The sequence below is a fragment of the Bos taurus genome, chromosome 5 (genome assembly GCF_002263795.3).
Source record: "Bos taurus isolate L1 Dominette 01449 registration number 42190680 breed Hereford chromosome 5, ARS-UCD2.0, whole genome shotgun sequence".
NCBI lineage: Eukaryota > Metazoa > Chordata > Mammalia > Artiodactyla > Bovidae > Bos > Bos taurus.
In genome coordinates, this window is record NC_037332.1 from 82,822,817 (window position 1) to 82,839,692 (window position 16,876).

The following is a 16,876-nucleotide window of genomic DNA, read 5'->3' on the forward strand; positions in this document are numbered from 1 at the left end:
CAACTCCTTTCCTTCCATTGCTACCTTTTTTATCTTAATTGAGAAGAGGATATTGTGAAGAATATTTAATTGCTCAAAATGTAGAATGACCCTATAGTACAGAATTTAATTGTTAAGCTGTGTATGTAGAGTTTAAAAGATACTACTAGGTTTTATGGTTAAAGACAATAGTCGATGTTCATATTAAACAAGAGAGGATGAGTTAAAAGAAGACATAAAAGTCACATTTTGCTTTGGAATATATTTTTTAAGCCTTTCAAATTCTATTTTTGCTCATGTAATGAAGGGCTCCCAGGTGGCACTTCCACCTGCCAATGCAGAAGACACAAGAGATGTGGGTTCGATGTCTGGGTTGGGAAGATCCCCTGTGGTAGGAAATGGCACCCCACTCCAGTATTCTTGCCTGGAAGTTTTCATGGGCAGAGGAGTCTGGCAGGCTTCAGTCCATGGAGCCACAGAGTAGGATGTGGTTGAGTGAGCACAATGAACTGAAATCTAGTGTGTAATTTCAGATCAGACATAGTAGCAAATGTACTATTTTTGTTTTAAATCGAGACTATAAATATATTAAACCAAGCTATGAAATTAACAATTAACTGATCAATCAAAACTGACCTATATACAAAAAATGTATCCAATAGTTAATACTTTAATTTGTACCCATTTAATAAAAATATTTACTCCCAATGACTTCTGAACTTTTCCTGCCTTTTAGATAATTATTTCTTTTCTTTGAATGCCTTCATGTATACATTCTGGGGACTGAAGAATGTATTTGTAGATTAGACATTTAAATTGCATTTACTAACCGTAGCTTTTTTTTTTTTTTTGCTTTCTTGGTGGTCTGCTACTAGAACTATTCTTTATAGGCTTTATCTTCATGGGATTCTTCTTTTATATACTGATTACAAGACTGACACCTATTAAGTATGATGGTAAGTGAACATAATATAGTTTGATGGAGGTTCAGAAAGCAGGGTGCTGTTTGCACCCAGCACCCCTTGTATAGGTTGACCAGTACTGAGTGTGCTGTTCTCCTATGTGTGTAAAATAACTGGCCACCTATGCTCTACACATCTTCTGAACTCCTTCAGACCTTCTCTCCAAGGTTTTTAATCTGCATGGGGAATTCCTTGGTACTCAGGGAAATGAAGGGCCATGTGGATTATAAGCCTGTGTTCCAGCTATGTGGTATATTGACAATATGACATTTACAACAGAGTGTTAGGATTTTCTTTACCTCAAAACAAACACAACCCTCCTTCCTTGTCATGCTGAACAGAATGCTTGTCACCCCTTCTTCCACAGTCCCAGATAGAGGTTGTACCAGACCATGCCTGTCACTCATCCTCAGAGGCTTAGCTCCCGGCTGGTTTCCAGTCTCAGACGCTCCCTAGAGAGGGCCTCTCCATGTTGGTTTCATGGCACTGCTGATGCACACTTGGTGCCCAACCCAGAGAAAGGCTAGTCTAGGCTGGCTTTGGTAACGTTAGCACATCTGAGCACGCATCTGAGAACTCTGATTTAACTGTCCATCCACTCTCCTTGTGCAGTCCGCCTGATTGTGACAGCCATCGCCGGAAGCATCGGTGGAATTTTCTTGGTAGCTGCTTGGTGGCGATTTGGAGTCCTCACGCTCTGCATGCTGTGTGTCGGACTGGTGCTGGGCTTCCTCGTCGCGTCAGTGGCTTTCTTCACTCCCCTGGGTAGGAGATGTATAACTCATTTTATGTGTGTGCAGTTCATTGTCAGAGACTTTATTTCACCTTTCCAGTACACGTCCCTCCCCACTCCTCGTCAGGGATTTGGGGCCTCTCCTGAGAGTTCTGGAAACTTGCACTGACAGTGTGTCACTTTAGGGAAAGCCAGTACCACTAAGAATCCCCCTTTCCTCAAAGGCGCCCTATGTAGATGAATTCTAGAACATTTTCAGAGGTTGCCTTGGACCTACGTGTCATAAGGGGTCTGTGTGTATTTCTGTTGGTTGAAATTAACGGAGGTAAAGGGAATTCTTTATATATGGCAGAACAGTGGTTTTCAGTTTTTAAAACCCTGCAACTCTTTCTTCGAGTGAGTCTTAAGCAGAAGCCTGATACAACCCACAGATAAATTTGGCACTACTCTGATGGCAGCTGAGCCAGGGAGCCTGATGCTCTGTTGCCAGTCTTATCTTGTACCTCTAACCCCTGCTCCCACCCTTTGCAAGCCCTGAGTGTTCCTGAGGTACCTACTTGTAGTCATCCTAGCACAGTAGCACAGGGATGGTTTGGGGGATTTTAAATTATTCAGTTTCTATCCATTTAAAAAATCTAGGTAATGCATAAGTTAACTCCCTTTTATAGGGGATGAAAGATTTTCCTTTTAACCTTCTAGGTTCTTTGGCTGCTCTAATAATTCAGTTGACATAAGATGGATTAATAGGAGAAAAACAAATTTAATTCTGTACCACAGGAGTCCCATAAAAATAGAAGACTCAAAGGCAGTCGGGCAGTTGAGGCTTCTCTGCCATCCTGAGCTAAGAATTCAGATGGAGTCTGAGGCTTCCGAGAGGTGGAGGGCACTTCACAGGAATGTAAGAAGGGCAGGTGTTTGGTAATCAGATGTTTGCCATTGCACATGTAAAGCTGTCTCTGGTAATTGCTTTCATTCTGGGCCAGGCTTGTGATCTAAATTCTTTTAGGCAGTAAAGGGAGAGAAAAGTTTCCCCTGAATCTGCTGGGTCTTGATTGCCTTCAGCTCAAAATAATCCACATGCCAAAGGGACCCATTTTTGGGTGTCTGTTCTGCTCCCCTTCACTTTGCAGTTGTATGATAACTTACATTTCTTCAGTGGTTAAAAATCCTCCTGCCAGTGCAGGAGAGACAAAAGACGTTGGTTCAATGCCTGGGTCAGGAAGATCCCCTGGAGAAGGAAATGGCAACCCACTCCGAGATTCCTGCCTGGAGAATCCCAGGGACAGAGGAGCCTGGCGGGCTACAGTTGATGGGGTCACAAAAGTCAGGCACAACTGAGCACACGCACACTATGCATAAAATAGATAAATAACAAGGCCTTACTGTATAGCACAGGGAACTATATTCAGTATTTTGTAATAACCTATAATGGAAGATACTTCAAAAAAGAAACGTGTGTGTGTGTGTGTGTGAGAGAGAGAGAGAGTGAGTGAGAGTGGGTGGGTGGTATAGCCAAATCAGTTTGCTGTACCCCAGAAGCTAACATGACATTATTAATTAATTATATTTCAAGAAAAAATAAAATTTTATAAGAGGGTATCTATGGCCAGAAGTACTCTATTAGGCTATTTTCTACTTTGGATAATGTTTAGTTCTTATATTAAAAATTTTTTAAATCAGAAAGAATTGGTGACCTGTGTATTTACTGACAATTCCAAGGCCCTTTGCTCTGATTTTAGCAAACCTATAGCCAAGTTCATTCCAGGCCCCCTTACAGGTAGCTCTTTATCTACCTGCAAAGTAGCATTGTTTAGATTTGGCTAAATCACAGACTCTCAGGGATGTTTATTGAAAATGTACATTCAGAGCTCTACTCTAGAAGTGCCAACCCAAATACTATTTAATAAGCTTCCTTTTTGTTAACATTTAGAAGATGGAGGGATGGTGGATTAGAATCTTTTGTAGTTAATGTGTTGAACCATCTTATTTTTAGTAGTTAATGTATGAACTATCTCATTCCTCAAAGACATTTAGTTACCTTAATTAGAGTGGGTGCAAACTCATATTTCTAAGCACTAAAATTTGGAAAAGATTTGGTTGACTTCTAGATTTAATGAAATTACTGTTTTCACTTTATTATGTGTCCTCTGAATGGGTCAGTCTTCTCATGCCTGGCATCATAACTACTATTGTTAATCTCTTGTATTCCTTTTTTTAAGTCACATGTGCATGTTGTGAAGGATAGCATAGGTGAATTGGAGATACAATCCATCCATTCACCTCACTGAAGCATGTTGCAGTTTGCTTTCTGAGAACATGGGGTCTCCAGGTCAGAGCCCTTCACTATGGACCTCCAACTCTTTCAGAATACATGGGTCTCAAGATACAGGGACATCTCCAGTTGGACTGAGGGATGGTGCCAGTGTCAGTATTAAATAATTGTCAGATTTACATTTTTGTTATTTAAACATAATTTATAATAGGAGTTCTAATAGATCCGTCCTGGGTCACCCCAAGATGCACTGCACTTTAGAGAAGGGTTTTTTGTAGGATGGATTAGCTCACATCTTAGCTAAATGATTAGCTCACATCTTTCCTGATGCCTGAGAAAAAATCACATCTTCCAGTGTACAGTGGATAAACAGGAAATGCATTGATGGTCAAAATCTACTAAACAGAGTCTGCTCCTTATATGGGATTTCATATATCAAGACACGACTGAGCGACTGAACTGAACTGACTGATGATCACTCTGAATGCCACTTATATTTTTTACTTCACAGTACAAAATCAGGGAATTATATAAATTTATAGCTAGAAGGGATGATTTGAAGCTTGGAGATAAAGTGGTTCAACCTTTTCATTTTAAGGATCAGGAAACAGGCCCAGCATCACAGCTGGTGAATGATCGAGCTTGGGCTAGTCCAGCCCAAGTTATCTGTAATAAATGCAGAGCATAACCTGCTTGATTTTTCCTCCTACCCCTCTACTTTCTTAGGACACATCCTTCAAAGAGGATTGATTTGATAGTTAAGTGAAAAGAAATCAATTCATTTCATAGTGCCTGTTTGTTACTTTAAACCTTCAGGGTATGTCTGTGTTCATATGTTGAGAAAATGAAATTTCACTTGGCGAACCTGTTGTTTACTCCTGATTTCTTTCTGCTTTTCCAGGAAACCTAAAGATTTTCCGTGTCGATGCAGTATTCTGGGTGACCTTCTCTTGTATAGCCATTTTCATTCCAGTGGTTTTCATGGGCTGCTTAAGAATAGTAAGTGTTTCATCAGGTCAGGATATTCACCCTATTTTCCTGAGCCTTCCTTTGTTCACTTATTGCATCATTTTGCATTTCTGTTCACTAGAGAGAGCTGTCTGTCTGTATCAGAGGATTGATTTTGAATAGCCTTGTTACTGTGAAAGCAAGAGAAGTTCTTGTTACAATGATCACATTATTTTTTTCCAGTAAGTGGTGCAGGTCATCACACTTCTAACAGCAGGAGCAGAGAAGGTACGGTGATGCAGCCACCTGATGGATTGTACATTTCTGCTGTCTCTCCAGGAGATTCTTCATCTACTTAGAATTTATCATTGAAGCTATTTTAGCGGGAAGACCTTTTCTATGATGAGGGAAACTGTGTTTTATGAACCATAGATGTTGAAAGTTTTTTTCAGTTTATCTTCTTTTTTTCATAATTTTATTTAATTTTCCAGCCAAAATAAATTTTAAAAAGCACTGGGTCTTCATTGCTGCAAGTGGGCTTTCTCTAGTTGCAGTGAGCGGGGACTTGTTGCAGTGTGCAGGCTTCTCACCGCGGGGGCTACTCTTGTTGCTGAGCACAGGCTCTCAGACACTCGGGCTTCAGTAGATGTGGCATGTGGCTCTGTAGTTGAGGTTCCAGGCTCCATGGTTATGGTGCACAGGCTTGGTTGCTCCAAGGTATACTGGATCGTCTCAAATCTGGGATTGAACCTGTGTCTCCTGCATTGGCAAGTGGATTCTTTATCACCAAGCCACCAAGAAAGCCCCCAGTTTATCTTTTCAGGTAACCTTTATTCAGTTCTAAGATTTGGTCCATTTTCATATGCCCTGAAGGAGCAGGAGTGATTCCCTGCTCCTCAGGGTTGAGGCCAGTGACGAAAGCTATAAAAACTATTATTGTCCTACCAGAGGTGATGCCTGAACACTTCTGCTTTTCCACAGCTGAACATACTGAGCTGTGGATTCATTGGCTCCTATTCGGTGGTCTTGGCCGTGGACAGTTACCTGTACACAAGCCTTTCTTACATCACTTTGAACATACTCAGGAGAGCACTCCATGTGGATTTCCGCAGAGCTTTTGTGAATGTGCCTTTTCAAACGAATGGTAAGACTCTAAATCCAAGAACCAAGTGATGGTCAGGTAGGGAATATTGGCTTACCTGTGCTAACAAGAGCTCTTATAACCAGATTGAAAGAAGGTTAACGGGACATAAGGAGGAAATTCACACTATCCAGATGGTATTAGAGCCCTATGTTAATGATTACTTATGATCATAGGAGCGAAGAATTTAAATTTGTAAGGTGGCTGAAATTCATACTTCTGAAAATCTATTAAATGAACTTATTAAGAAATTTCTAAACCAGGATTACTAAGGTTTATCTAGTCATTCCCGTTTGTCAGAAAAATGCTGAGAATAAAGCTGTTTGGCACCTTATGAATTGAGGGTAGTAGGGTGAGGGGTGAGAAGGACAACCTGATTTTTTTAGTTATTCCCTTGTTTCCTTCCTACAAAGAAGCACATAATTTGCTAATAAAAAGAGAAAGTGGTTTTCAGTCAGTAGTTGTGTTTTTCCTCAATTGTAACAGTTGACCCATTAAAGATTTTCCATTAAGTTTTTGAAGGAAAAAAATGGCTACTAAATCAAATGTTCACAAAGATTGCAAGATATGTTGGTTTCAGAATGTTAAAATAGGGAGGATGGTAAAGCAAGACTTAGAATCGAAGGTATAGAAGCATGATTGCAATTGTTTTGAATATTTAAGGTCAGCTTTTTCCCTCTGCTATCCTGAACCTGCCCTCATTGTTTAAGAGGTTGATGGTAGAGACCTTGAAATCCACGTGTCATGGAAGTTTCAGTATTTGGCCAAACCTTTTACTGGAAGCTCAGTACAATTTGTTGAATCTCTTCATGCATTTCTATATCTACTCTATATGAGTGGGGTGGGGTCCCATACAGGATGGAATGGGAAAAGAAGAGCATGGTGGTCTCTGATGTTCCATGTTGTATGTCTGTGAGATCACTGCCTTTCCTCTCCACTCTGGAAAAACACAACAAACAACTCTGCCTTTGAACACTATGCCTGTAGTCATAAAATACTGGAATGCCAAGGCTCCAAACAACTGATTCCTTTATAACTCTGGACTTTCCAATGCCTGTAATAGGAAATTCCTATCTTGAAATGTAAGACTATAGTTTCCTTGCTTATTCCCTGGCTTGTAAGTGAGGAAATACACATATATTTGGACATCCTCACCATTAAGTGTAGTATTAACTGTGAAAAGACGATACAGATTGAAGCTATAAAATGTCTTAACATCTGTGCTTGCTTTTAAAATACAAGAGTTCAAACTGTGCTTTTCTACTGTTCTGTAGACTTTATTGTCCTGGCAGTATGGGGGATGCTGGCTGTAAGTGGAATTACGCTACAGATTCGAAGAGAAAGAGGGCGGCCATTTTTCCCTCCCCACCCGTACAAGTTATGGAAGCGAGAGCGTGAGCGCAGAGTAACGAACATTCTGGACCCCAGCTACCACATCCCTCCACTGCGAGAGCGACTCTTCAGCCGATTAGCCCAGATTGAAGGGCTCTTCCAGAAGGAGCAGCCAGCAGGAGAGAGAACGCCCCTGCTTCTGTAGATGCCAGAACGCTTGGTCAGGGCAATCTAGAAGTACAACCCAGGTACCTTTTCAGGTTCGGTGTTGCTGCCTGGTTGCTTCAGCAGTCTCTGGGGCAAGTGTGCTAAGAAACCGGCTCTGCATCTGTGCTTTGTACAGTACTGTGGTCTCTTTATTGAAAGAGGGTAAGGGCATGCCTGGGAGATGACAGTAATTCTAAGTCAGAGTGAGAAAGGTGGTCATAATGTTGGTGGTAAGGAGGTTTTTCTTTATTACCAAATTTTTAAGAAATTACATTTTTGGTTTATAAGTTATGTGTCAACTTACTCCGTTAAGTATACACTTAAAAAAAATTAAAAATTGTTGTTCTGTAAAGCCATGGTGGGTTTTTTTGCCTTCTTTATTTTTTATTTTTGGAACTCCTTGAACAATTCTCTCACTTAAGTCTGTCTAAACTTGGGGACCAGGGCACAGAGGGCGGTTTTATTTAAATAAATTTTTATTTGCCACTGTGTTTGTAGTTTTGGAGATTTGGTATTGCACCTTTGAACTTCAGAGTACAAAGTGGGGAAAACTAACTTATTTTCTGACTACAAGCAATCTGATTACTTAGTTGCACATATATATCATATATTATCAAAAATTACCCTTTTGTTTATCTTCATGATAAAATACATATTTACCCTATTGATCATTTTTAAGTGTATATATAGTTCAGTTGGTACCCCTCATCTTTGCCTTTTAGTGCTTAAAATAGTAATTTAAATAGCTGAAATATTTCAATTATTTGAAAAGAGGTCAATTTATATAGATAATGAAGTTCTTATATGGATGACTTATTTATATTCCAGATAAAAAAATGACTTTTTTCCTTTCAAAACCTTTTAACATAGTTTTGACAGCTGATTTCTAATTTAAACTGCATTCAATGACATATAAATTATTTTATTTGGGGGAGATAAATTGGCCCCTAGCTTCATCTATAGTCCCATTTATAAGGAAACCTTTAAAATATTTGCATTTTGTAGTTCTTTCTGCTAAATTAAGTTGTTAGAGCATTGGTACAACTTCAAAAATATCAGTATGAAGTCTTTGTCCTATCTGTGTTGTAAATTGATGAGAGAGAAGGGATTTAGGTGTTGAATAAAGCTGCTTTCAGTGAGGCCCCTGGATTCTGTGAGACGAGTCCCTTCAGTTCCGACTTTGTTGCATCACAAGAAAGCACCCAGACGCCCAGGGCTGCATCCTTGCTCCTCATGGCCTTCTAACAACTGTCAGAGTCTCCACCAGGGTTCTACCTTGTATCTGAAGCTGGTGACTGAGATGCCTGAGTAGCCGTGAGGTTGGTTATGGTTGCCCTACTTTGTGAGTTAACCACTATTTAAATGATGCTGCTTTTACAGGTTTTTCAATATACAATAGGTTTTGAGGCTTCCGGTAACTGGAAACTTTTCAGCTTTGCTCTTAAAAGTGTTATGGAAAGCCTGAGACAAAATGAAAAAAAAAATGTATAATAATTTCTTGCATTGAAAAATTGAAATTACACAGGTGTTCGTTTACTATTTATTTTGTAATCTTCACTGTTTATATAACTTCAAAAAACACTTGAATGTGAAGGAAAAAAATGTGGGCTTTTTTTTATGATTCACCATAGAGATTCTGTATTCTGCTATGTCATAAATTCTAACAAAGTGACCTGGAATATTTGTGTTTTTTTTTTCTATACTGTCAAAATGTCTGCCAGTAAAGATTATAAAGACAAAACATGCTTTCTTGGAGAGGGGAGACAAATTGTTTAAAGTTTTTCATGATAATTTGTGAGTAATAAGCCAGTTTGTTTAATTTTTTAATAATAAATACCTATTTTGAAACAAATGCAAAAAAGTCTCATTATTATAAAATTCTTATAAAATTTTTTATCATCTGTATTTGTACAAAAGTAATAAGACATGAGGACAGTTTAATAGCTATAAACAGAAGTATTTAATTTGGACAAATAATTTTTTATTTCAAAAAATCAGTTTAACAGAAACAGACTCACAGACTTAGAAAACAAATTTATGGTTGTAGGACGGTGTGGGGGTAGGGGGTGGGAAGGTTGAAGGGAGGGGATAGTTAGGGAGTTTGAGATATACATGTACACAGTGCTATATTTAAAATGGATAACCGGCAAGGACCTATTTTATAGCACAGGGAACTCTGCTCAACATTACATAACAACCTAATTGCGATAAGAATTTAAAAAAGGATACATGTATATGTTAAAAAAAATCAGTTTAAGCATAAATGGAATGATAGGAAATGAAGGAAATCTGGGATAATGCGTTAAAGGTTATATCCTTTAGTAGACGGAAAGCTGTTGTCTTTAATGCATTAGTTTGTGTTGATGTCATTAGTACTTTAGTTGAGTCAAACAGAAAAATAATAGTGTTGTCAGAAACTTGTTTCTACCATTTAAATGTTTTAGTTCTGATTAATCTATTATGGATTAGCTATTAGGTTACCAAACCACAGCAGCTAACCAGTGCTATAAACCTGTTGAGTTCTATATAAAGTGGGATAGACAACTGATTCTAACAAAGAAATTGCTACAATGTTAGAGCAGGAATGGACTTTAGATACAATGTTATCTGATCTTAACATGTAATCATGTTATTTTGTACTTGAGGAAATTCTTAAGGAGTAAATTATATAAAGTCACAGTTATCAAATAGTGCCCAGACCAAAATTTGAGAACTCCCTATCCAAATGTGCTTTACACTCTTATTGTGATGAAAATGTGAATCATTGATTTTTTTTTCAATTTTCTTCTGTTGTTAGTGAATTCTTAGGAAGCTCCTATGCTCCTAATATTGCCATGATCTCTTCTTCTAGGAAGGTGTTAATTTTGCACAGTGAAAACATGTTTTTTCCAAGTTACGGTCATGGACCATTTTATATTCATTATAAAGTATATAATAGATATTTAGTTTCCAACTCCATAAGTATTTCACCACAGCAGCATTTGTAGTGAATTTTTTGGTATCAAGTTCACTCCTTGATGATGTACTTGGTACCTGTTGTTAACCTTCATTAAAGCCCTAGAATTCTTGGCTCTTGCCGGGAGCCAGCACGGGAGTCCCCACCCCATGACAAGTTCATGTGGGAGGGATCTGGTGGGCAAGGCAAGCCAGAACTCGAGGGGTGCCTCTCTGGGCCTGCCTGAGCATCTACCCCAAAACCTGAGCCTGTCTGTTTTACTGCTTCATGACTTTCACCAACTCCTTTGCCAGTCACAAGGGGCTATCCCCAACCACTCTTATCTGTAAGAAAAGCAACTTAGAGCTCTAGTTACTAAGTCTCCAGGGTATAATAAGGTGTGTTCCAATTGTGTTTCCCTCAGAAAGCCTTCTAACCTGCCTAACAGGTTTCCAGACTCCTACAGCCATGTATGTGATTGTTTGTAGTCTCCCAACCATATGAGGCACAAGGAGACTCAGTTACTTTAACAATGCAGAGCCTCTCGGGAAATTGTTAAAACAGAACTGATAGAAGATTTCTTTGTGGAATTAATGCCTGCTGCCAAGTTTCCATATTTCCCACCCTCTGTGTCCCTGAGAGTGTATTGATTAATATAGTTGATATATAAGAAATATAAGTAGAAGCTTTAATGTTAATAATAACCTTGGACCCCTAAGCTAATAAATTCTTCCCTTATTACCCTCACTGCACCCTTGCCCCATAGGAATGCAACTCTGCCTAGTGCTTTTGGGGAGTGGTACTAAACTCTAAAGTCACCTTTGGAGAAAATAAGTTTTTCTGGTTGACTAATTCTTATCAGAATAAAAATGTTAGCAGGTCTCCTGACCAGAAGATGATGTAAATCATAAAACCTTTGTATCTGAAGAAAAGCCTGGTTTCAAGGTCTGCTGACCTTGCATGACTTTACATCCCCTATTATCTTCTATGTACAACTTTGGGTATAAAAGCCCCTGCTGGAAATAAAGCTACGGACCCTGCTCACTAAGCTCAGTCTCCCCGTGTTGTTCTTTCTCGTCTCCTTTTCTTTCCTTTTGTCTCTACTCTTTCTTCTGGCCAACGTAATTGGAGCGTGGGGGTATATTAATTTCCCACGTAAATCAATTATAATTAGGCCTTTGATTCTCTCCACTGACGCTATCCCTTTTCGCCAACGCTGTCATCTGGAGGGAATCCCTGGATCCAACTGGGGCTGGACCCCAGTAGGCTCTCATTTCCTGAAAACTGTAAGCTTTCCCACTGTGATCCAGTCCTTAGGAGCAAGGCTGCCTGTGTTTTCCTTTTTGACATGCATTGAATTGTGCCATCCACCCAAAAATTATATGTTGAAGCCCTCACCTGCCAGTATTTCAGAGTGTGACTGTATTTGGAGAGAAGTGAAAAGTGAAAGTGTTCATTGCTTTGTTGTGTCTGACTCTTTGTAACTCCACGGACTGTAATCCATGAGGCTCCTCTATCCATGGGATTCTCCAGGCAAGAATCCTGGAGTGGGTTTCTATGCCCTCCTCCAGGGGATCTTCCTGACCCAGGGATCGAACCCAGGTCTCCTGCATTGCAGGATTCTCCCACGTTGCAAGCAGATCTTTACTATCTGAGCCACGGGGGAAGCCCATTTGGAGAAGGGGCTTTATTAAAGAGTTAATTAATTAGGTAACCGAGCTTCCCAGGTGGCTCAGAAGATAAAGGATCTGCCCACAATTCAGGAGGCCCTGTTTGATCCCTGGGTCAGGAAGATCCCCTGTAGTAGGAAATGGCAACCCACTCCAGTATGCTTGTCTGGAGAATTCCGTGGACAGAGGAGCCTGGTGGGCTACCGTCCATGGGACTGCAAAAAGTCAGAAATGACTGAGTGACTAACACTTTCACTTAGGTGAAAATGAGGCCATCAGGGCGAGCCCTTAATCCTATCTGAAAAAGATTAGAACATACAAGGACTCTGGGACAAAGTAGGTGTGAGCACACAGTGAGATGGTGGCCACCAGCCAGCAGAGGAGAGTGGCCTCAGATGAAACATACCTTGATCTTGAACTTGCAGCCTCAGAACTGAGAAAGTTTCTGATGTGATGTTGCCCGGCCTGTGGTATTTTTGTTATGGCAACCCTGGCAAATTACTACACTTTACAAGTCCATTTAATCCTGCTTGTTGATTGGAAGACACCTGTGCAGTCTGGCTACTGCTTTTGCAAGGACCATTCTTTATGAAACTGAGGTAGAGAGGGGTTCAAGTTAGTGGATACTTGGACTCACTAGGGACCCTATAATCATGGCTCTGGGGAGGCTGGCAGTTCTGGATCAAGCTACATCAGCACCAGGGACAAAATTTAAAAAATTGTAATACCATAATACTCTGATTTGGACCTCACCTTCATTCATCCATGCAATATTTTGTTAAGTTCCTAAGTGCCAGGCATCGGCAAAAATCAGGCCCAGTCCCTGCTTCAGGGCTTAGCGTGTGATGAGGCAGACACTAAAATAGTTATACAAAAGAAATACAATACACAATGGAAATTTACCATGGAATTGGAGGTAAAATCTGGGATGCCAGGGAAGAATTCCTTGAGGAAATGACATTTAAGTGCAGACCTTGAGGAGGATCTTCATTTTTTGAATGTTGAATTTTAAGCTAGCTCTTTCACTCTCCTCTTTCACCCTCATCAAGAGGCTCTTTAGTTCCTCTTTACTCTCTGCCATAAGGGTGGTGTCATCTGCGTATCTGAGGTTATTGATATTTCTCCCGTTAATCTTGATTCAAGCTTGTGCTTCATCCAGCTGGTATTTCACATGATGTAACCTGCGTGTAAGTTAAATAAGCAGGGTGACAACATACAGCCTTGACGTACTCCTTTTCCAATTTTGAACCAGTCCATGGAACAATGGATAGTTAGAACAATCGTTCTAACTATTGCTTCTTGACCTGCATACAGGTTTCTCAGGAGGTAGGTAAGGTAGTCCCATCACTTCACAGCAAATAGAAGGGTAAAAAATGGAAACAGTGACAGACATTATTTAATTGGGCTCCAAAATCACTGCAGATGGTGACTGCAGCCATGAAATTAAAAGACGCTTGTTCCTTAGAAGGAAAGCTATGCCGAACATAAACTGTATTAAAACACAGAGACATCACTTTGCCGACAAAGGTCCATATAGTCAAAGCTATAGTTTTTCCAGTAGTCATGTACAGTTGAGAAAGTTGCACCACTATAAAGAAGGCTGAGCACCAAAGAAGTGATGCTTTCAAACCGTGGTGTTGGAGAAGACTCTTGAGAGTCCCTTGGACAGCAAGGAGATCCAACCAGTCAATCCTAAAGGAAATCAGTCCTGAATACTCATTGGAAGGACTGATGCTGAAGCTGAAGCTCCAATACTTTGGCCACCTGATGTGAAGAGCTGACTCATTAGAAAAGACCGTGATGCTGGGAAAGATTGAAGGCAGGAGGAGAAGGGATGACAGAGGATGAGATAGCTGGACGGCATCACTGACTCGATGGACATGAGTTTGAGCAAACTCTGGGAGATAGTGAAGGACAGAAAAGCCTGGCTTCTCTGTCTGCAGTCCATGGGATCGTAAAGGGTCGGACATGACTTAGTGACTGAACAACAACAGCTGGAGGATGAGGGCTTCCCTGGTGGCTCAGATGGTAAAGAATCTGCCTGCAATGTGGGAGACTCGGGTTTGATCCCTGGGTTGGGAAGATCCCCTGGAGAAGGGAATGGGAACCCACTCCAGTATTCTTGTCTGGAGAATACCATGGACAGGGAAGCCTGGAGGGCTACAGTCCATGGGGTCACGAAGAGTCGGACATGGCTGAGCAACCAACAGTTTCACTTTCACTGGAAGATGAGTTAGGATCACAGGGAGGCACAGTGCATTCCATGCAGTAGAGGAAAACCATGAACAAAGCCTGGGGGACTTCCCTTCTCATTTTGGAGATGCCCCAGTGGAATCTCACTTGTATGCCCACCAGTCATTATAGCCCTTCATTTTGGTGCTTGGCAGAATCAGCTCTCCCAGTCTCAGTTCTTGTCATTTTGAGCAGCTGATCCAGACAGGATGTCATTTTTTTTTTTTTTTAAATCAAGTTACAATTGATACATAACATTGTGTAAGTTGAAGGTGTACCATATGCTGATTTAACACATTTATATATTACTATATAATTATCATTAGAGCATTAACTAAATCTCTATCATGTCACATAATTATTTTTGTGGTGAGAAGAGTTAAGATTTCATTTATCAGCAACTTAGAGTATTGCTGACTGTAATCATTATGCTGTGAATTAGATGTCCAGAATGTATCTATTTACCTTCTCATTTTAAGTTTATATTTTTAAACATTCTCCCCAGCTCCCCTTGCCCCTACCCCTGGTAACCACCATTCGACTTCTGTTACTAGGAGTTTGGCTTCATTAGATTCCACAGATTAGTACCACAGTTGTTTGTCTTTCTCTGCTGACTTATTTCACTGAGCATAATGCTGTCAGGGGTCATCTGTGTTGTCACAAATGGCAGACCTTCCTTCTTTCCTATGGTTAAATAATATTTGATTACATACATATGCAACATCTTTGTCCATTCATCCACTGAGGGACACTTAGGTAGTTTCCCTACCTTGGCTATTGTGAATGATGCAATAAACACAGGCATAAAGATAATTTTTCAATATCCTGTTTTCCTTTTTGTGTGTGTATGTGTGTGTATATCTAGAAGTGGGATTGCTAGGTTATATACTGGTTCTGTCTTGATTATCAGTCTTCTGTTCCTCATTACATTTTAACTGTTTTACAAAACTGCACAGAGCACACCTTGCCTTTTTTTATTTACCTTTTTCCATTCCTCCCAAGACCCTAGAATTTAGCGATCATTCCCTGGCAGAATCCCAGTGACTCAACAAGCCGTGACCCTTGGAATCACTCCTTCTATTCCAGAGTCCTGTACACACAAGTATAATAATATATGACACTACTTCCCCTGGAAGGAGGTTAATAAATGGCCACATTTTTTTTGAAGTCTTTTCCCTTTGAAGTCTTTAAGGAGGAAAAAGCCTATTTCACATGAGGTTTCATGGCTCCTCCTCTAGTGGATTATCTTTTGCCCAGATTAGCTTCAATGTGCTCAGCCTGCCTATAGTCATGGTGCAGGATCTGGGAGCTTTGAGGACAGGGGCAGAGGATCAGAAGCAGCTGCAAACAGCAAGGAAGAAAATGTAGTAAGCTCCCTGCTTCTCCATGGGTGGTGTATATCACGTAAAACACACCAGTGATTTTCTTTCTACTGAATAGAGATGTTTTTCACCTCTTGCATAATATGTATGTCTAGAGTCCGCATGAGCTGGGAACAAAAACCTTACAATTATTGAGATAGGTCTTAAAATGAACATATTCTAGGGGAAGTTAATATTTGAGAAATTCATTCATGTTCTCTCACATCAGCTTTTGGTTTGACAGGACTGAGCACTTCATCCCTGCTGCTGCTGCTGCTGCTAAGTCGCTTCAGTCGTGTCTGACTCTGTGCGACCCCATAGATGGCAACCCATCAGGCTCCGCCGTCCATGGGATTTTCCAGGCAAGAGTACTGGAGTGGGGTGCCATTGCCTTCTCCGACTTCATCCCTGAGTGGTACTAAAATCTGAGATAAAAATCCTCTGGCATTGAAAGCAACCAAGGACGACTAGCCCTGTTCATCAGCTATTTATACAAATCAAAGCAATGTGCTGAGGTTCAGGGTTACATACAAACATGATAAGGACAAGCTCTTACGCTATGCTAAGTCACTTCAGTCGTGTCCGACTCTGTGCGACCCCATAGACAGCAGCCCACCAGGCTCCCCTGTCCCTGGGATTCTCCAGGCAAGAACACTGGAGTAGGTTGCCATTTCCTTCTCCAATGCATGAAAGTGAAAGTGAAGTCACTCAGTCATGTCCGACTCTTAGGGACCCCATGGATTGCAGCCTAACAGGCTCCTCCGTCCATGGGATTTTCTAAGCAAGAGTACTGGAGTGGGGTGCCATTGCCTTCTCCGAAGGACAAGCTCTTAGGGAATGCCGATTCTAATGAGCTTTCTTCTTTGTTTCAGTTCAGTTCAGTTCAGTCATTTAGTCGTGTCCAATGCTTTGCAATCCCGTGGAATGCAGCACACCATGTTACCTTGTCCATCACCAACTCCCGGGGCTCACTCAACCTCACGTCCATTGAGTTGGTGATGCCATCCAACCATCTCATTCTCTGTCATCCCCTGCCTTGGATCTTTCCCAGCATCACGGTCTTTTCCAAAGAGTCAGCTCTCCGCATCAGGTGGCCAAAGTATT

The 16,876-nt window shown here is 40.6% G+C and overlaps 1 protein-coding gene across 1 annotated transcript in view; it reads left to right on the top strand.

Annotated features, from left to right (window-relative positions):
• The window catches only part of TM7SF3 (transmembrane 7 superfamily member 3), a 39,791-nt gene extending 30,365 nt beyond the window's left edge, over positions 1-9,426 (top strand). Inside the window, exons 8-12 of the mRNA NM_001076827.2 lie at positions 855-935; positions 1,554-1,706; positions 4,848-4,945; positions 5,876-6,038; positions 7,310-9,426. Coding sequence (NP_001070295.1) covers positions 855-935; positions 1,554-1,706; positions 4,848-4,945; positions 5,876-6,038; positions 7,310-7,572 — 758 coding nt within the window. The 3' untranslated portion in view covers positions 7,573-9,426. The remainder of the gene's footprint in view (positions 1-854; positions 936-1,553; positions 1,707-4,847; positions 4,946-5,875; positions 6,039-7,309) is intronic.
• The last annotated feature ends 7,450 nt before the right edge of the window (positions 9,427-16,876 follow it).